Source organism: Carcharhinus amblyrhynchos, chromosome 4 (genome assembly GCF_965287045.1).
Source record: "Carcharhinus amblyrhynchos chromosome 4, sCarAmb.v2.hapA, whole genome shotgun sequence".
NCBI lineage: Eukaryota > Metazoa > Chordata > Chondrichthyes > Carcharhiniformes > Carcharhinidae > Carcharhinus > Carcharhinus amblyrhynchos.
The window spans coordinates 54,465,338-54,487,248 of NC_137327.1; the positions used below are offsets into that span (position 1 = coordinate 54,465,338).

Sequence of the window (21,911 nt, forward strand, 5' to 3'; positions counted from 1 at the left end):
TATATAGTCAAGTGCCATCTAGTGTGGTGAATGGAAATGTACTCAACACAACAGAGATCAACAAACCTCCCATCTAATTGAGTAAAAAAAATTACAGCAAAAGATGAAAATGGCCTGAAACAAAGTCATTATGTACACAACTGATGACCTACCAACTATCTGGAACTGAAGTCTAGCTCAGTATAACCAAGGGCAGTCACTTGCTCAGAGGTAAAAGGTTTGATACAGTGACTTGACAACTGCACTAAAGTTCTACACAAATGTAAATGTTAAGAGTGATCCAAAAGTGGCTTACCATCTTCTGGGGGAGCAGGAAAGGGATCAGTTCTCCGAGGTGGGGTCCGAGCTGTCATAAGAACACCCCAATGAGAGGAGGCAATAACATTTCAAGATATATTTTCAAATACATATTAAGATATTTGCTCTCAATTTTACTTTTATGTTTTCTGATATTCATTTTAATACCACTGTGTATCCCAAACCAATTAGTTCTACATAATAGGGCACAATTAGTAAGCCATTGCTCTGGACTATTCAGGTAGCAATATATGTCTGGGTAAAATGCACAACCAGATTCAGCAATGCAAACTCAGTTTGAAAGGTTTTTGCAAATAGAAGGCAGAGCAAAGAAACATTGAAAAATAGGGACATTTGGATGTCCTTAATGGTACATACCAAATGCAAGGAGTATAGTGAATATGGCAGATAAGCTAAGGGTGCAGATCAACATGTGGACGCATGTTTTTAGCTATTAATGAAACACTACTTGTGATTCATGAATGGCAGCTTAATATACATAATTATGGGGTTTTCAGACGAGTTGGAAAGGGAATTTAAAAAAAGGGTGGTAATATTGATTAAAGAACCAATTACAGTTGTGAGAAGCGATGAGATGTTAGAAGGATTATCAAATGAAGCAATATGGAGTGCAATAATGAACACACAGATACAATCATACAGGTGGGAGTGTCCAATGGCCTCTAAACAGTCCAAGGGAGATGGAGGAGCATATTTGTAGGAAAATTTCTGATAAATGCTTAATAGTAGGGGATTTCAAAAACCCCAACATTACCTGGGATACAATGTGTAAAAAAAAGAGCACGGAATTCCTAAATTGTATTCAAGAGAACTTTTTCAGCATGTGAGAAGCCAACTGTTTTATTTTATTTTTTCTTTATACCTTTTATAACAATTTCTACAACGTATTCGTATTAATACTTTGTCATGGGATAAATCCTTCTGAGGTTCAGGTTTCATTTGCAGCTGGGGCATGTTACAAGATTACAACATGCTGAGATGTACTGAGCACATCCCCAGCTCATGATCAGCTAGCCTTGGCTGAGACCATTATCTTGTGAACATGATTAGAGGTCAGAACCAATTAGTGTTAGCCATCTCTGTAAATGTATTTAATTAACCAATGAATGTGAATCGGTGTTCTCTACGATAATGTATAATAATATTTGTGAGAGAGAGAACAATAGAGCAGTCTCTGAACATCTTGTATGAGTCACAGAGAAGGAACTCCTAATAAACTCGTACACTTGTACCAGAGATTCACCACAAGGTGTCAACGAATTCTTGAATCTAACAGCCTGTATGTGGCAAACCCAAAAAGTGTTGGGGGTGGGGGTATTGAGGAAGAAATTTGGGTTTAATTTTATGGGATGAAGCTAGGCATTTGAAAGAAATACAAATAGGAGAGCACTTCTGTGGTTATGATCATAATTCAGTTAAGATTTATCAACATTATGAAAGCGACAAAAATAAAATTGAAGCAAAGGTTCTAAATTGGGTAGTACAGGGTGCCAATTTTACTAAGCTGAGAAATGATTCAGCAAAAGTGGACTGTAAACAGCTACTTAAAGGTAAATCAATTTTAGAGTAATGGGAGGCAATTCAGGAGATTTGATAGTTCAGCATAAACAGGCTCCCACAAAGAAAAATGAATGGAACAGCCAAATCTAGATTCCTGAATAACAAAGTACATAAAGGGTAAGAAAAAACAAGAAAGGGAAGCTTACGGTCAGACACAGAGCTAAATGAAGTACAGGAAATTAAAAGGGAAATTAGGAACTCAGAGCTGCAAAAAGTGTCTGGCAAATAAAATCAAGGAAAAAATGTTTTAGAGTGAAAAGATCACCAAGGAAAGGGTCCATAAATATAACCTTTGTGCAGTGGAGGATGTGGATAAGGCTCTTAATACTTGCAGCTACTTTCACAAAAAGATGACACTCGTGATGATCTCCACCTAACTAGTTTTTCTAGCTAGCTTTTTGGACCCATTTTTTGATCCCCTACTTCACATCCCATGAAATAAGTAAGTTGTAGGTTTGAAGTCTTTGAAAATAGATCAGTCAGCGGGCCTGAATGAAATGAATCTCACATTGCTAAAAGGAAGGTAGGCAGTTGCAGAGGCTCTGGCCATTATATTTCAATCATCCTTGAGTCCAGGAGTGGTGCCAGAGAACTGGAGGTTGCAGTCCTGTTTAAGTGGAAAGAGGAGATAACCTCAGTGCTAAGAGATCCTCCTCCAGTTGTGGGCACATTATTGGAAATAGTTCTGAGAGTCAGTATACACCTTCATTTAGAAAAGCATAGATTAATCAAGGGTACTTAGCAGGCATTAGTTATTAAAGTGAAGTGACAAGGGTTGATGAGGATGGTTTTAATCTACAAGGCTTTTGACAAAGTTCCATGTGGCTCATGATCAAAAAGTACAATTCTGTGCAATCAGAGTAGCAAATTGGATCCAACACTGCCCTAAGAGGCAGGGACTAAAGGATAATAGCGGACAGGTGCTTTTGAGACTGGAAGATTGTTGCCAGTTGGCTTCCAGAGGTCTCAATACTTGGTCCTTTGCATTTAATGGCTTACATTCATGATTTCAACAAAGAATGACTAAGAAGGTGATAAAGAAAGGAAAGATAGACTATGAAGCTAAACTAGCTCTAAATATAAAAAAAGACAGTAAAAGTTTTTACAAATACATAAAGAAGAGGAGACTGGCTAGAGTGAGTGTTGGACCCTTGGAGGATGAGAGGGGGGATTTAGCAGTGTGCGATGAGGAAATGGCTGAGGCTTTAAATAAGTTTTTTGCCTCGGTCTTCACGGAGGAGGACACAAATAGTTTGCCGGGTATTAAAGAGAGAAGGATGGTAGGAGATGAAGGCCTTAGTGCGATTACTGTCACTAGAGAGGTAGTGCTTGATAGACTAACGGGACTAAAGGTAGACAAGTCCCTGGGACCGGATGGAATGCATCCCAGGGTTCTGAAAGAAATGGCAGAGGTGATAGCGGATGCCTTAGTAATTATTTATCAAAATTCACTGGACTCCGGGGAAGTGCCGGAAGATTGGAAAACGGCTAATGTTATGCCGCAGTTTAAAAAAGGTAGCAGACAAAAGGCAGGGAATTATAGGCCGGTTAGTTTAATGTCTGTAGTTGGAAAAATGCTAGGATCCGTCATCAAAGAAGAAATAGTGAGGCACCTAGAAAAAAATGGTTTGATCGAGCAGATGCAGCACGGATTTGTTAAGGGAAAGTCGTGTTTAACAAATTTATTGGATTTCTATGAGGATGTGACTAGTGCGGTAGACAGAGGGGAACCGGTGGATGTGGTGTTTTTAGATTTCCAAAAGGCGTTTGATAAGGTGCCTCACAAAAGGTTGCTGCAGAAGGTTAGGGTGCACGGAGTTGGGGGTAAGGTGTTAGCATGTATAGAGGACTGGCTGTCTAATAGGAAGCAGAGAGTTGGAATCAGTGGGTGCTATTCTGGTTGGCAGCTGGTGACCAGTGGAGCGCCGCAGGGATCGGTGCTGGGGCCTCAACTATTTACCATTTACATAGACGATCTGGAGGAGGGGGCTGAGTGTAGGGTGACGAAATTTGCTGATGACATGAAGATGAGTGGAAAAGCAAATTGCGTGGAGGGTGTGGAAAGTCTGCAGAGAGATCTGGATAGGCTGAGCGAGTGGGCGAGGACCTGGCAGATGGAGTATAATGTTAGCAAGTGTGAGGTTCTCCACTTTGGCAGAAATAATAGTAGGAAGGATTATTATTTAAAAGGCAAAAAGCTGCAGCATGCTACTGTGCAGAGGGACCTGGGGGTCCTTGTGCATGAATTGCATAAACCCAGTCTGCAAGTGCAGCAGGTGATCAAGAAGGCAAATGGAATGTTGGCCTTTATAGCGAGGGGGATAAATATAAAAGCAGGGAGGTCTTGCTGCAATTGTACAGGGTGCTGGTGAGGCCGCAGCTGGAGAACCGTGTGCAGTTTTGGTCGCCGCACTTGCAGAAGGATATATTGGCCTTGGAGGGAGTGCAGAGAAGGTTCACTAGGCTGATACCGGAGATGAGGGGGTTAGCCTATGAAAAGAGACTGAATAGACTGGGTCTGTACTCGTTGGAGTTTAGAAGGCTGAGGGGGGAACTTGTAGAGGCATATAAGATAATGAAGGGGATAGATAGGGTAGAGGTAGAGAGATTCTTCCCGCTTAGAAAGGATAGCAGGACTAGAGGGCACAGCCTCAAGATAAGAGGGGGACAGTTTAGATCAGAGTTGAGGAAACTTCTTCACTCAAAGGGTGGCGAATCTCTGGAATTCTCTGCCCGTTGAAGTGGTGGTGGCTACCTCGCTGAATGTATTTAAGTCATAAGTAGATAGGTTTCTGATAGACAGGGGAATTAAGGGTTATGGGGAGAATGCGGGAAAGTGGAACTGATCCACTTCAGATCAGCCATGATCTTATTGAATGGCGGGGCAGGCTCGAAGGGCTAGATGGCCTACTCCTGCTCCTATTTCTTATGTTCTTATGTTCTTATTTCAACTCAGCGTAGGGAGCATGCTGAGAAGTTTGCAGATGATACAAAAATTGGCTACTTGGTTGATACTGGAGAGGAAAGCATTAGACTGCAAGAAGATATAAATGGTCTGGTCAGTTGGGCAGGAAAGCGAAAAGTGGAATTCAATTTAGAGAAGCATAAGGTAATGCATTTTAGGGGTTGCAAAAAGGCAAGGGGATACACAATAAATGGAAGGAGTAATGCAGAGGGACTTTAGAGGGCCATGTCCAAATTGATATGATGATTTAGCGAGCATATGGCATGCTTTCTTTATTAGCCAATGGAATAAAACAAAATAGTGGGGAGCTTACGCTAGGATCATTTAGACCAAGGGTCATTTGGACTTGAAGGATGACTCAGTTTCTCTCTCCACAGATGCTGCCAGGCCTGTTGGGGTTTCCATCACTTTGTCTTTATTACAACAGTAGTTAGACTACAGCTTGAGAACTGTGTACAATTTGGTCATCACATTATGGAAAAAAAGATGGGCCACACCCAGAAGATGTGGATGCCGGTGGATATGGTGTCTCTTGATTTTCAGAAGGCGTGTGATAAGGTGCCTCACAAGAGGTTATTACAGAAGGTCAGAGGGCATGGAGTTGGGGGTATGGTTTTAGCGTGGATAGAGGATTGGTTGTCAAATAGGAGACAGAGAGTGGGGGTCAATGGGTGCTATTCGGATTGGCGGTTGGTGACTAGTGGAGTGCCCCAGGGGTCGGTGCTGGGGCCTCAGCTATTTACCATTTATATAGATGATCTGGAGGAGGGAACCGAGTGTATGGTGTCGAAATTTGCTGATGACACCAAGATTGGTGGAACGGCAAATTGTGCGGAGGGTGTGGAGAGTCTGCAGAAGGATCTAGATAGGCTGGGCGAATGGGCCAGGAACTGACAAATGGAATTTAATGTTGGCAAATGTGAGGTTGTCCACTTTGGTAGGAATAATGGTAGGAAGGACTATTACTTACGTGGCGAAAAACTGCAGCATGCGACGGTGCAGAGGGACCTCGGGGTCCTTGTGCGTGAGTCGCAAAAACCCAGCCTACAGGTGCAGCAGGTGGTCAGGAAGGCAAATGGGATGCTGGCCTTCATAGTGAGGGGGATTGAATATAAAAGTAGGGAGGTCTTGCTGCAGCTGTATAGGGCACTGGTGAGGCCGCAGCTGGAGTACTGTGTGCAGTTTTGGTCGCCGCACTTACGCAAGGATATTTTGGCCTTGGGAGGGAGTGCAGAGGAGGTTTACTAGGCTGATACCGGAGTTGAGGGGGTTGAACTATGAGGAGAGGCTGAATAAACTAGGCTTGTACTCGTTAGAGTTTAGAAGAATGAGGGGAGATCTCATTAAGACATATAAGATGATGAATGGGATGGATAGGATAGAGGTGGAGAGGGTCTTCCTGCTCAGAAAGGACAGTAGGACTAGAGGGCACAGCCTCAAGATAAAGGGGGAGCAGTTTAGAATGGAGTTGAGGAGGAACTTCTTCACTCAAAGGGTGGTGAATCTCTGGAATTCTCTGCCCGTTGAAATAGTGGAGGCTGCCTCGCTAAATATTTTTAAGACGCGGGTTGATAGGTTTTTGATAGGCAAGGGGATTAAGGGTTATGGGGAGAGGGCGGGAATGTGGAACCAAGACACGACAGATCAGCCATGATCTTATTGAATGGCGGGGCAGGCTCGAGGGGCTAGATGGCCTACTCCTGTTCCTATTTCTTATGTTCTTATGATTGACAGTAGATTTACGAGGATATTGTTAGGACTGGAAAATGTTATATATGGAAGAAAGAGTGGAATGGTGAGGTTGTTTTCCTTGGAAATGGAGGAGGTTGAGGGATGATTTGATTAAGGTACATAAAATTTATATAGTAAATATGGATATTCTATTTACCTTAGCAGAGGGGTCAAAAACCAGGGGGACATTAAATTTAAAGTAATTGGTAGGAGGGTTAAAGGGGAGATGAGGAATACATTTTTCTCCACTCAGTGGAAAAGACCTCAAGTTCACTGCCTGAAAAGCTAGTAAAGGGAGAAACTCTCAGCATATTTAAAAGTACACAGATGTACACAAGAACTGTGACATACAAGGGCACAAACCTCATGCAGGAAGATGGGGGTTAAGCTGAGTAGCTCTTTGTCAACCAGCACAGATACAAATGGGCCAAAAGGCCTCCAGTATGTCATATCAGTTGAAATTAATAGAATAGATAAGAACAATAAACTGATATGTGACCTTGACACAGACATAGTTCCTAGATATAACAGCTTTTCCAAAAAACCTCAAGTTTTGAGAACAGTTTTTTCACTGGAGTGATTTTACTAATTGCATAAAATATTTTGCATATTAAATGTAAACAAAACCAGGAATAGAGACAAAGTTATCTTACTGACCAATGGCATTTTGTGGCTGAAAGATCTCCTTGTATTCCTCTGGGTTTCGAATTTCTGCCGTTGATTCCTTGTCATCTTTCTCCTCTTCCCCGCTCGGAATGCGCCCTTCACTCTCTGGCTCCTCCTTCACTTTACTAGTGAGACAAAAGTTTGCATTTGCTTACCTGGGGCTGGGGGAAGAATAGCTGAACTAGGTCAACTTGAGAAAGTCCTAAAATTATCAGACATGATTCTATCCCAAAGTATTGGGGTCCAGGTGTACTTACACCAAGGGGCCTGAGGTATTAAATGTCCCAGTGATTTAATATGATCAAAATCTCTGTGTTTAAAGAAGGATTTCAGAGAAGTACAAAATGTTGGCATATTAACGTTTTTATGCAATTAGACAAAGACACTTCTTTCCACCACCAGAATCTTAGTAAGATGCAACGATAACTATACAAAACTTTTGTTTTGAGTCTAGCAGCTTAGAGAGAGCAGTTGATGTACTTAGATCTCAGGACTGTCACACGTAGTAATGACGGAAAACAGCTTACTGGAATGCATCACCAAGCCGTCTACTGACGCACTGATACTTTCCTCTATATTGATAAAAAATTAGATAACATATTTCAAATTCTATGTTGCCCATACTAGTGGGCAAGTAAACAAAACCTCAGATAGACTTTTCTTTAGGATGGATTGGTGCGAAAGCCTACCCTGAATGTTTACAATAATTCACCACACAGTGATTTTTCTTTTAAATATAGGGGTATGAAACAGTAAGTGAAGTAGAACACAAACTTTCAGCAAGTTGGATAAGTAGCTGAAGGAAAGAAGAATAATGGGATATGAGAATAGGGTAGTTACAAGGAAACAAAACTGGTTCATGTTGGGGATAAGCAGCAACACTGACTGGTTGGGTCCAATGATCTTTTGTGCGTTACAATTTCCACGCAATAACCCACTGCTTCCCATGGCAAGCCACTACTAGATCTGCAGATCGCAGGGTAATTACAAACAGACAAAAGAGGAATACCACAGTTGCATTGAGGAGGGTTAACATCAGATATTGATGTGCCATGTGATGCTGAAGAAGTGATGAACTCAGTTGAAATCGACCAGTTTGTAATACGGTTCAGACACTGCTCTTTCTACAAGCCTCAGAATAAAAGATAAAATTGTGAAAGTGAAGATGAAAGTGTCAAGCACATGTCTATTTTTGAAATGGTGAATGCAATGGGCAAGAGAGCAAAGCAGTATTACTTCTTCAATGTAGTTCCACTCTTCTCTAATATCAGTGTTCCTTTGCTCCTTTTGATGCTAAAGGAGCTTGGTCAAAACTAAACCAATGCCTGGTGAATCACAACTACACAAAAACAGCAAATAAAGCACCAAACATAATGGAAGCCTATACTTGAACAATACTGAAGTTGAAACAAACAGGGGTTGCTCTTTGCTATAATTGAACGGAAACTGTTGTACCTTTGCGGCCTGCTGCATGTGGTCAGTGGCCTCTCATAGTTACGTCTGAGCGCAGCTCCTTTTGTCACTGGCAGATTGAACAGCTTTTCATCCTCAACTACACCCTGGACAATAGAACCAGTCTTCTTCACCCGATTCAGATCCACTACAAATGTTGAGACTGTCACCTGACTGAATGAAGCTCCAATCTATAAATGTAAACAAAGCACCAAGTGAATTGAAATATAACTTTTACAGTGAACAGTAAAATAGGGGTCTTCAATTTTTTTTCTTCTGAAATCCCCTCATGATATAAACATTCCAGAGTCCCTATAATTCAACACAAGTACTTTTTCTGGATAGAACTAATTATACAATTGCTCTCACACATACATATATTATTTTTGTTTTACTTATTTAATGAGGAATGTTCTGCTGTCGCTGAACAACAATTCTGTTAAGATGTGGGGCTATCTTCAATAAGCACATGTACATATCATGGTCATTATTCATCCTCCATATGCAGAATTTTGTTTTCATTGCTGAAACTCCTGCTTCACATAGCAAGTTGTACAAAATGAAACCAACAGTTTCAGTGTTTGAAAATACAGTGCCACAATGCACAACTAGCCCAAAACAAATCTGCTGGATCAGAGAGTGCACAAACCCTGAGATGCATGACTGAACGCAAAGCATCAAATATTTTTCTGGCAATTCCTGCACTGCCTGTTGCTGCCTCATCATTGTAACAGGATATGGAAGGGTCAATGAAGCCCCAGTGTGGCCAATATTTAACATGCCCCCGACATCCATACAACAACAGCACCTACCAGGAGCTCGACGGTTTTCAGCACTCCTCTGCCACAAAACAGTAGTGTTTATCAAAAGGGGAGACTATTCAGTCCCTCCCCCTTTTCTATTTATCATACTATAATTACAGCACAGGAGATCAATCAGCACATTATATCTGTATCAGCTCTTTGCAACAGCAATTCACCTCGTCACTCCTCAGCCTTTACCCTGTAGTCTGCTAAACTTTTCCTGAAAACAGTTGAATCTGTCTCCACTACATTCTTGAGCAGTGAATTCCTTATGTTGCCATCGTTCATTTTGCCAATCACCTTAAATTGGTGTCATGTGGTTCTTCTCCCTATATGCCATATCTAAGTGACAGAATTTTGGACACTTTTATCAAGTTTCTCCTCAACCTTCTCTTCTCCAAGGAAAGGAGACCCAGCTTCTCCAATCTCCAGGTTACTGAAGTTCCTCATCCATGGAATTACTCTGATGAAACTTTGCTGCACTCTGTTAAATGCCCTCATGTATGTCATTTTTCCAGGCAGGATCTCAGTAGCGAGAGATGAATTTGCAGAATTCTTTTTTGAGGACATTGGTTGAGATTCCTTGCACCAGTCTCCACCCTCCAAATCCTAATTATTTCTGTATCCATGCCTGGAAAAACTCTTTCCTCAGTTCACCAGAACCATTCTTTCAAATTCCCAATTGTCAAGCCTTTGGCCCTCCAGTCACCTTGACGTTTCTGCAACTACCATATTATGTCCTTGGAAGATTTTGATCAAACCTTGCTAACAAAATAACAAGAAACAGTAAGAAAATTGTCAACAAAAGAGCATTCAGAAATAACTGAAATGTAGCTGACTCCTCAACATAGACTTGGTGAAGAAACAGGCTCTACATCCAGAACTCTCAAAAGACGTTATGACTAATAACAATTAATACTATTAAGGAACTTAGTATATTAGTGCAGAATATCAGTGCTCATATTGTAGAACTGCAGAATTCTGGTAAAAGGTTTGATGAAGAGGAGAGAATTGTTACTTTTGAAAATACAACTTCCCCGGTGGAAGCCCGCTTACAATCCACGGAAAAGCAGCTGCACGTGTCAGAATTCCTAGATGACTTGGAGAACCGAGGCTGGAGGAAAAATTTCCATATTGTCTGTTAGCCAGGAGGAGCTGAGGATAAGCTCCCAGTTAAATTTAAGAACTAGCTCTCATGCTTTCATAAAATAGAAACAAAAGCTGGGTGCAATAAATTAGAAAGGGAACACCAAACGTTGGCTCTGAGACCCAGAAATAGCCAGCAGATAAGCTGGCTAAATGGATGCAGAACTGACTTGGTCATGGAAGACAGAGTAGCAGTGGAAGGGTGCTTTTCAAAATGGGGGTCAGAAACTAGTGGTGTTCCACAGGAATCAGTGCTGGGACTTTGGAGGAGAATGTAGGTGGTCTGAAGTTTATGGATGACACAAAAATTGGTGAGTTGCAGACAGTACAAGGATTGTCAAAGGATATAGCAGGATATAGGTAGATTGAGAATTGGGCAGAGAAATGGCAGATGGAGCTCAATCCAGACAAATGTGAGGTGATGTATTTTGGAAGATCAAATTCACACGCGAATTATACAGTAAATGGCAGAACCCTTAGGAGCATTGACATAGACAGGGATCTGGGTGTACGTGTCCACAGATCCCTGAAAGCGGTAACACAGCTGGATAAGGTGGTCAAGGAGGCATTCAGCATGCTTGCCTTCATTGGCCAGGACACTGAATATAAAAATTAGCAAAGTTATGTTGCAGCTGTATAAAACTTCAGTTCGGCCGCATTTGGAATATTGCATATCGCCACACTCTCAGACGAATGTGGATGCTTTAGAGAGGATACAATGAAGGTTTACCAGGATGTTGCCTGGTCTGGAAGGTTTTAGGTGCGAGATTGGATGAACTCGGATTGTTTTCACTGGAAAGACGAAGGCTGAGGGGCAACCTGGTAGAAGTGTACAAAATTATGAGGGGCATAGATAGGGTGGATAGTCAGAAGCTTTTTCCCAGGGTGGAAGGGTTGACTACAAGAATTTAAGATAAGAGGTTATAAGTCTAGTGGAAATGTGCAAGGAAAGTTTTCACACAGATGGTGGTAGGTGCCTAGAGTGTATTGATGTATTGCCAATGAAGGTGGTGGAAACAGGCATGTTAGCAAAATTCAAGCTGTATTGTGATAAACACATGAACCAGAGGCAAAGAGGGATAGAAACCATGTATCGGTACAGGCATGATGGACCAAAGGATTTATTCCTATACTGTATTGTTCTTTGATAACTGGGCACTGCAATGAATTTTATCCTAAAGAATGCAGAAACCTCATGACCTTAATAATAAAAAAAAATCCTCAGCATATTCTTTCTAGTTAAATAATAGTCTGTGCAAGCTGTATGATATTAGGGCTTATGAGAAATATCCTTCTTCCTTTCCATTTTTATTCATCCACTTACAATGGTTGTGTACGTCTTATGGTTTCCTTTGCTCTGATCAGGATACACACGAGTAACATCAATGCTGGGAGGTGGCTGTTGTAGCATTAGATAGGAGGGGCCAGATTACAGAAAGGGTGTTTCATTTTTGTCCCCTTGGTATATCTTGCCTTCTCTTTTTTTGATGAGAAAGGCGCCTTTGTATAATAATGGAAGGTTTGTGGTACGCCTAAGGCCTCACATTTGGTGAGGAAATCTCCCTTGGAGTTAATAGTTTTGCATGTTTGTTTTTTATTTTAGCGTTTAGCTAGATGGCCTACTCCTGCTCCTATTTCTTATGTTCTTATGTTTTATATCTACAGTTTAGAATGTGGAGATTTCATACATGTCTGTTCAAGGATTATAATGTTCTCCCTTATTTTAAAACCAGATTTGATCTTTTCTATTCAATCAATTCTCTCAGATCAGCCCTTCAATCCTGCAGGAGATTTGCAACGCCTTTGGTCATTTTGTACGTGGCCAACACAAAGCACAAAATGCTAGAGGAATAGCACCGGTCAGAAATAAAATTGGCCAAAACAGAGAACGCATGGTAAGAATTCTAGTCATTCAAAGCTGAAAGAAATTAATGCAATCTGAATGACACTAGACACCTTACTGACTCAATGTACTGAAATGAATATAAAGTTTGCCAAACAAAAATATGAGTTTGGAAATAAACAGTACATATTTGGCTCTCCTTAAAGAAGGTGGATTCAGGACTATTTTCTCTGTACTTGACTTCAAGGGTAATTAATAGGATGTTTAGGACAGAGAATATTAATAGGGCATTTAAAAGCTTGTATGCTGATTAATTTAAAAACGGATCAGTGTGGACATGCACTAATGCACATGGAATGATTTTCCTCTTTTAAACTTCTGACAGTCTTTGAAGACCAAAGGTCGACCTTAACCGCTCCCATTTCTAAAGGAGAAAGTGTATATTTGCAATGGGGGATCTCCAAGTTAGTAAGGCTCCAGGGTCTGAATTTAAAGACTTGCTACTAGATCCTTTGATTGCTTTGTATAACCATTCATTTGAAGCAGTTGCCTCAATCACTTCAGGGAGCAAATATCTTCTTCATTTTGAAGATAGGCAAGAATCCAGAGGCATATACATCCCATAGGCAAATCTCAATTTTAAATGTAGACTTGGAACTGTTGTTTAAAATATGGTGTTGCAGCTTGAAAAAAAATCCTTCCTTTGATTATCCAGGGCAATCAGACTGGGTCTGTAAGAGGCCGGAACTCATGCAACTCATGCAAATGTTAGGGTCTTGTTAAGTGTCATCCATGTTTCCCCAAAAGTAGGCGATAGATAGCTTAGTGATTTCATTAGATGCAAAGAAAGCATCTGGCCAGGTGTAGCAGAACTATTTATTCTACAAGCTGGAGAAATTTGGGATGCAGGAGAACTTAAATGGATACAAGTAATTTATAAAAATCTAATGGCAGCAGTTCTTATTAAGAGTTTTAGATTTCATAATTTTAGTCTTAAATGGGGCCTAGGCAGTTATTGTTCACAATAGCTATTGAACTCTTAGCTAAGGCAATTAGACATGACCCTTTGACATTTGACTTGTTTAGTGGTGGACTGTACAAGACATTCTACACGCTTGGGAAAAAGATATCACAGTGAATACTGACAAGGAAACCCAGGGTATTATCTGGGAATCACCAATAGAATCTCAGTTCGTAATAGAATGAAGGAGACCCAACTTAAAATCCTACACTATCTGCATATTACATCAAGTTTAAGATACAAGATGGACCACACTATACCCCTACTGTGCCAAAAGTGCAAATTGGCCTGTGGGGGTATAGCAGTCTTAGAGTTTGACCCTTCTTCTTAACTCTGGGGCTAAAAAGGGTGTACAATGCCCTAACGTGCAGTATGGAAGAATATTCTTTGCTCTTGGACTAATGAGAAGTCTCCTGTTCAGAACGGGCAACAATTATGTGTATCCCAATGGAATCTCTAACCTGCATGCTTCTAAGTCGGATACACGCCAAAATGTTTTGTGCAGCTATCTCAAACATGCAGGTTCCGTATTGTCTGATTTACTACCACAGGGTTTCCTTAAGTTATGTAGCACTGCCTTTAATATACTGTACATGAGGATGTGCACCTTTTGGACATGTTTTTATAGCTTGGTTTTATTTTTCCCCATCCTGTCACTTATTTTCTTCATTTTTTTGTATATACATGGAAGCGCTGGGTGAGCTGAACCAATTGTGTTACTTTCTTCCTTTTCTTTACGTGGAGAAATGATTGTGCTGTACCATTCCATTTTTAAAATGCGGATTACATGGTCAATGGCAGGGTTCGGAAGAATGTGGAGGAACAGAGAGATCTTGAGGTTCATATCCACAGATCTCTGAAGGTTGTCACTCAAGAGGATAGAGCCGTGAAGAAGGCTTATAGTGTGTTAGCGTTTATTAACAAGAGTTTTGAGTTTAAGAGCCATGGGGTTATGCGGCAACTGTACAGGACCTTGGTGAGACCACATTTGGAATATTGTGTGCAGTTTTGGTCACCTCACTGTAAGAAGGATGGGAAAGCATTGGAGAGAGTGCAGAGGAGATTTACCAGGACGCTGCCTGGTTTGGAGGGTAGGTTTGAGGAAGCTGGGGCTTTTCTCTTTAGAGTGGAGGAGGATGAGAGGTGACTTAATAGAGGTTTATCAGATGATCAGGGGGTTAGATAGAGTGGATGTGCAGAGAGTACTTCCTCGGGTGGATGCAGCTGTTACTAGGGACATAACTTTAAGGTTCATGGTGGGAGATATAGGAGGGATGTCCGAGGTAGATTCTTTACTCAGAGAATGGTTGGCATGTGGAATGCACTGCCTGCTGTGACGGTGGAGTTGGACACTTTAGAAACTTTCAAGCAGTTATTGGATAGGCACATGGAGCACACTGAAATGATAGGGAGTGGGATAGCTTGATTTTGGGTTCAGATATAGCTTGGCACAACATCGAGGGCCTAAGAGCCTGTACTGTGCTATACTGTTCTATGTGCTACAAAGTGTTGTGTTGTATTTTTTTAAAAATGGGAAAACGCTTAAAAAAAATTACATTAAAATATTTCACAAAAAAATTAATTACTTTCTCTCATCCAGTACAACCCTCATCTCTGGTCCTTAAGTTCAAAGGAAGCAGACATGAATACATATGGTAGATTAGTTTAGCCATTCACCAAATTTGGCTGGACGACATAAAGCATCACAGCATCCTACTCCCATCTTGTAAAAACTGCTCTCTATTCCAGGAATGTAAAGATACCCACCAGTTTTATTTCTCTATCCTCGTCAACGCTCTCCTTGACAACTGTCTGAGGCTGAGCCAAATTGTTCACCAACCACTGTGTGATATTTGAGTCCAAGATAAGCTTTCAACCTCTGCAACATCATCTCTGCCTTTGCTTCAGCTCATCTACTGCTGAAGCCCTTACCCAAGCCGTTGTTACTGTCAGAATTGATTACGCTCTCACTCCTGGCCAGCCTCCCACATATTACCCTCCTGATGTTATCCAAAATGCTGTTACCCATGTCCTAATTCTCACCAAATGATGTTCATGCAGCATCCCTGTGCTCACTGACCTATCCTGGTTAAACAACGGTTTGATTTTCAAATTCTCATCCTGATTTCTCCATTCCTAATCTCCTCCAGTCCCACAACCTTCTAAAATATGTGCACTTGTAATGTAGAGATATGCTTATAAAGTCATGTTTCGAATATTCATCGATAATTTTTTTCTATTTTCTCAGCTGTGCAAATTTTGCTTGGCATCCTAATTCTTAAAAGTATCAATATATGCTGCACCATTTAAGGATCAGGGTTTACCTGGGCAGTTTCAGCAGCTCTATACATATGTATGTGCAATACATACCAATTGATTGGAACAGATGGCAAGGTCTGCTGCTCTACCCCAGTTAACTGGCAGTACATCAAAACAGCGGGGAGGTTCCCAGCCATAGACATGCAACGAATCCTGAGAACCACTGTATAGACAACAGCCATCTGGGTTGAATAGGATGCATCTTAAATATAGGAAAGAGAAAGGCATTAGCTACAGAATAATTTTCTCAACTGAAACTCATTTTCCTGCTCCTAAGCATTCCAAAGCTGCATCGATCTCATGGTTTTTCACTGAACTAATCAAAAAGGAAATTGTGTTTAAAATTCACACTCAAACAGAACAGGGCACCCTCTAACAAAGCATACTCAAGTCAACAGGACATCCCACTACTTGCACTAGACACCAAAATTAGCCTCATTGGTCCAGGGCTCAGAATAGGCAGTGGGAGTAATCAATATGGATTGCCAGTTACAAGCACAAAGTCCTGCTGGAAAGATCATGTATGTGAATGCAAGATGAGGGCAGGTTTTGACCAAGTTGCCACAAGCAAACAGCTTGTCAACACTAAGCATTCTAGACTAATTGCAATCACTTGAACAAATTATTGGCAGGATGTATGGAACATAACACTGTACAAATCACTAGTTTCATAAGAAGGGAAAAAGAGGGAAGTGAAAAATACATTATGTACTTTTCTCAGCCAACCGAGAAGGGCACTCTATATTGGAAGAAAATAGCAAGCCAGAATTGCTACAAAAAGCAAAATACCATACATACTCCTGTAAAAGTGAATCTCATAAAAGTCACTCCCATGACTTTCACCCGAAAAATTGGAATTTTTCCATATACATCACATAAAAATCAACATTAGTTTTCAGGGATCAAAGCCCAGAAATTTCAAAACTAAAGCATAATTCTAGAGATGTTAATGATTTAATTTCATCATAAACGGGGTGGCATGGTGGCACAGTGGTTAGCACTGCTGTCTCACAGAGCCACGGATCTGGGTTTGATTCCCAGCTTGGGTCACTATGCGGAGCTTGCATGTCCTCTCCATGTCTGCATGGTTTCCTCCGGGTGCTGCGGTTTCCGCCCACAGTCCAAAGATATGCAGGTTAGGTGAACTGGCCGCGCTAAGTTCTCCTTCAGTGTACCCGAACAGGCGCCATAGTGTGGTGACTAGGGGATTTTCACAGTGCAGTATGAATTAAGCCTACTTGCGACTAATAAATAAACTTTAAATGTATAAATATTAATGAAATTGAGTATCAATTAATAACGTATAAAACATATATGCTAGATCATTATTATGGGTGAAATGTACTTTGTCTATAATCTCAAACTAAATCAATGTTAGATCACTAATATGAACACTTATTACTCTTTATTTTATTCCATTACAACTTTTTTTTAAAAAAGATTCAATTTGGGTCCCAATCAAGCACATATATAAATCAAACTCATGACTTTAAGCCTAAAAGATTGGTTTCAAGAATGTGAGTAATAGACAAGTGCATACGGTTCTGCAGATGCAAGAAACCTGAAAAGCAGAAAATGTTGGGGATATTCAGGTTAAGCAACATTTATGGAGACACAAACAGTTTCTGTTTGATGACCTTCTGAGACAAGGTTATTGACCTGAAACATTAAGTTTTGTTCTTCTCTCCATAGATGCTGCCTGACCTGCTAAGTATTTCCAGCATTTTCCACTTTTATTTCAGGTTAAAAATCTCTTGGCATATTTGTAGTACGAGCATATTATCAATGTACCAAACATATGTTTTCAAAGCTCAAAACCACCAAAGGTGTTTGCACCCACTACCCAACTCCTGCACCATACACACATTCATTTCCAAGAAACTTTTACCTAAAATGCTGTTTATAAACACACCAACCATCTCAATATAGCCTCTCATACCTGACAGGAGTGCTCTCTACTTCCGTGCAGCTCACCATCTTAAACTTTTCTAGATCCCAAAACTTTATTGTTCTGAAAGTAGGGAGAAAAAAAGACTTAATTTTGTGTGTGGAATAACAATGAAAAGTATGAACTGTCTATTACGTATCCATATGCAAGTTCCTTTTAGAACAGATAAGTCAAGAAAATTTTTACATGATGAATCTTCGAGTTAAAATACATACAAGATTTCACAATTTTATAGAAGGTAGGCAAGAGGTCACTGGGGTCATCTGGCTTCAATGATTTATCTTGTTTTCCTACATCACTCCCCAAACACATTTATAATTTGTGAAATAATCAGCAATTAATAAATGGTATTGTCTGGTGAGTGAATCAATAGTTCATGCTTACTACCTAATGCACTAACTCAGGGCCCTGCTGTGACTTTCAGTCAATAGCACTGATAACGACAGACATTCCACCCAAGTCCATTTCTGTTATCAAAATGATATTTAAATCTGGCTTCATCTGCTTTAAGGTGAATGTACCATGCATAGTACACAGATCAATCTGGGCCAGTCTATTGGCCATATACAAGTGAAGAGTAAAGTATCTCTTTTCTGAGCTGATGTTAAGGGTTTATCGAAGTCAATTTTAAGATGACGTAAAAGAAAAAAAAAATGGCGTGTCAACTTCAGGATGTCTCAAACCAGCTGCTTGCATTTATATAGCACCACTACCCTAGGCATCAAAGTTCTGCTCTTCTCCAAAATGGGTGTTTTTGTCCACCTGACAAGGTAGATGGGATCTCAATTTAATGTCTTATCTTAATCATGGCACTTGTGATATTGCATCAGCACTATACTGTATTTGGGAATTGAACCAACAACCTTCACAATTCTACCAACTGGAGTACGGCTGACAGCATACATTGAAGGCGTCCAAGGAAAAATAAACAAAATCGATGAAAGCCTATATGCGACACAAATAAATAAACTTTAAAACAATCAAGCTGGTGAGACATGATCTTCCCCGTACAAAACTGTGCTGCCTGTCACTAACTAGTCAATTTTCTTTCAAATGTACATATATCCTGTCCCTCAGTATCTTCTCCAAAAACTCCCTCATCACAGATGTCTGGCTCACTAGCCAATAATTTCCTGGATTGTCATTTCCTTTCATAAACAAAGGACAAATATTGGCTATTTTCCAGTCCTCTGGAACTTTGTCTGTGGTCAAAGTGGGTGTGAAATATCTGTTAAGGCCCCAGCTATTTCATCCCTTGCCTCCTGTAGTAACCTTGGAAAGATCCCATCTGGCCCCATGGATTGTCTATCTTAATGCAATTTAGGGTACACAACATTTCCTCCTTCGATATATTGACATTCTTTTGAGCATTGACACACCCATCCCTGACCTCAATATCATCATGAGATGAGAATATAGACAGATAGGAGACTTGGGCACAGAAATGGCAGATGGTGTTTTATCCAGATAAGTGTGAGGTGATGGATTTTGGAGGATCAATTTTAAGTGTAAATTATACTGTATATGGCAGCATCTTTAGGAATATTAACATGAGGGGGATCTGGGCATGCAGGTCCATAGTTCCCTAAAACGGCAACACAGGTGGCTAAGGTGATGAAGAAGACATATGGCATGCCGGCCTTCATCAGCCAGGGCACTGACTACAAGAGTTGGCAAATCGTGTTGCAGCTATATAAAACCTTGGTTTGGCCATATTTGGAGTATTGCATGCAGTTCAGGTCACCACGTTATCAGAAGGATGTGGAAGCTTTGGAGTAAGTGCAAAAAAGGCTCACCAAGATGTTGCCTGATCTCAAGGGCATCGGCTATGAGAAGAGGTTGAATAAGCAAAGTTTGTTTTCACTGGAAAGGCAGAGGCCGGGGGGATCCCTGATAGAGGCCTACAAAATTATAAGAGACGTAAACAGAGTGGATAGTCAGATGCTTTCTCCCAGGGTGGAAGTGTGAATTACAAGGGAGCACAGGTTCAAGGTGAGAGGGGGAAGTTTAAGGGAGATGTGCAGGGGAAGTTTTTCACGCAGAGAGTGATGGGTGCCTGGAATGCGCTGCCAAAGGAAGTGATGGAAGCAGGTACATTAGCAACATTTAAGAGGCATTTGTTTGGGTACATGAATAGGGAATAGACGGATAGATCCTGGAATAGAGGGATATGGTCTGAGTAAGAGCAGAAGGTTTTTTTAAGTTTAGTTAGGCATCATGATCGGCACGAGCTTGGAGGGCCAAAGGGCCTGCTCCTGTGCTGTACTTTCCTTTCATTCTTTGTTCATAAACGTTGGAGCAGAAGTTTATTTTGATTCTTGGCTACTTCCAAAATAAATTGAACACCCTCACCATGAAGAAGCATGCTTAAAAACTCAAACTGAAAGGGTGAAAATTAGATTCAATTTCTGTTGATCCAAATTGAAGGCACTAGTTGATCACAAAGCAGTAGTTATTCTGACCTGTCTGAGCTGCCTGAAGCCAGCAGATATTCGTTGGGGTGGAACTCCACAATGTTTACAGGCCCTGTATGGTCCGTGAATTCTGTTAGAATTTTTGCCGCTGACAAATCCCACAACTGAGTATCAAAAGAGAAAATAAATAAAGGTAGCAACTTATTCCAACTTCATTGATTTAGGTACAGGACGGCTATATTTCAGTACTATTATTTCTCAATGGTAGGAAGCAAACCTATTTGGAAAATTAAGACAGACCCATTAATAGCTTTAATATCAATAGATTCATTCACTGTAAAACGAGACATCTTCATTTGTGTATATTTGTTTTCTAAAGCATGGCTTTATTATTTGGTAATTTTTCTATCTGTTAAACAAGGATTTCAGCACTGGCAAATTGGTGATTTTTCTGCTTTGGTATGGAATCTCAGCAACAGCACTTTCAAGACATGTACATTGGATTAATGCAGATAATAGTCTTCCTCTATGCTGTCAGAGAATACACCCTAAAAGGGAAGGGGAAGTTCAAAGGAGTGTTTTCTTTTAATTATCCTCATTATTGCTTATTGAAAAATATTAAAAATGGTTTGGCATTCTTGAAAATAATGCAACTTTTACCTCAGATTCAGAATGCAGATCAATAATCAGCCAATAGGTTATAACAGTGACTTACAATATCTGAAGTCATCAGAATATTTTGAATGGAATTCAATTTTTTTGCAGGGTGCATTTGCTAATTTAGAGTTCCACAACCCTGGAGAAATATTCTTTGATTAATACAAATACTGGATTTAGCAAAAGACAATCAAGACATTGGCATCACTGACAAGGATGTGATTATTGCCCCCCTTAGTTGTCACTGTGAAGATGGTAGCGATCCTCCTCCTTGAATTGCTGCAGTTCGTGTTGTCGAGGTGCTCTCTCAATACTGCTCGGTTAGACAGTTCCTAGATTTTGGCACAATGGGCAGTGCAATCAACTCAGCCCTTCTAGGGTGCAAGTTTTAGTCAGGAATGAGACTAATCCAGCAGATTTTTGTAAAACTATGTTTTCTAAAACTGTGCCACAATTTATCAGTTTAACTTTATTTATTAGTGTCTCAAGTAGGCTTACATTAAGCACTGAAATGAAGTTACTGTGCAAATTCCCTGGTCACCACACTCCGGTATCTGTTCGGGCACTCTGAAGGAGAATTTAGCATGGCCAATACACCTAACCAGCACATCTTTCAGACTGTGGGAGGAAATCAGAGCACCCAGAAGAAAACCACACAGGCACGGGAGAACATGCAAATTCCAAACAATGAGCCAAACTGGGAATCGAACCCTGGTCCCTGGCGCCGAGGGGCAACAGTGCTAACCACTGCCACTGGATCAGCATCCTATATCAGAACACTGAGCTATCTCCAACATCCAAATAATTACAATTACCATCTTTAACTTTTTCCTTCAATTGAAAGATCATGAAACGAAAAAAGATTCACTGCCAAGATGTTCCACATTCCTGCAACGTGGCTGTCATTCAACAAAACATCTCTTTGTTTATAATTTACTGTTGAAAGCAGCTGACAAGAAGAAACTCAAGTTGCACCAATTTAGATTTAAGAAAATCTGCTTTACTGAAAAACAGGGTAATTATTTAACAGAAAAGCCCACAATCAATATATAAATTATACAGCTAAAT

At 40.5% G+C, this 21,911-nt stretch overlaps 1 protein-coding gene across 2 annotated transcripts in view; it reads right to left on the reverse strand.

The window, feature by feature from the left end:
• katnb1 (katanin p80 (WD repeat containing) subunit B 1) overlaps positions 1-21,911 on the reverse strand; it is a 52,551-nt gene that overhangs the window by 17,552 nt on the left and 13,088 nt on the right. For both annotated transcript variants that reach the window (XM_080187185.1, XM_080187184.1), the window contains exons 7-12: positions 20,235-20,350; positions 17,764-17,835; positions 15,876-16,026; positions 8,696-8,883; positions 7,232-7,365; positions 296-346 (exon numbers count right to left, since the gene is read on the reverse strand). In XM_080187185.1, coding sequence (XP_080043311.1) covers positions 296-346; positions 7,232-7,365; positions 8,696-8,883; positions 15,876-16,026; positions 17,764-17,835; positions 20,235-20,350 — 712 coding nt within the window. The remainder of the gene's footprint in view (positions 1-295; positions 347-7,231; positions 7,366-8,695; positions 8,884-15,875; positions 16,027-17,763; positions 17,836-20,234; positions 20,351-21,911) is intronic.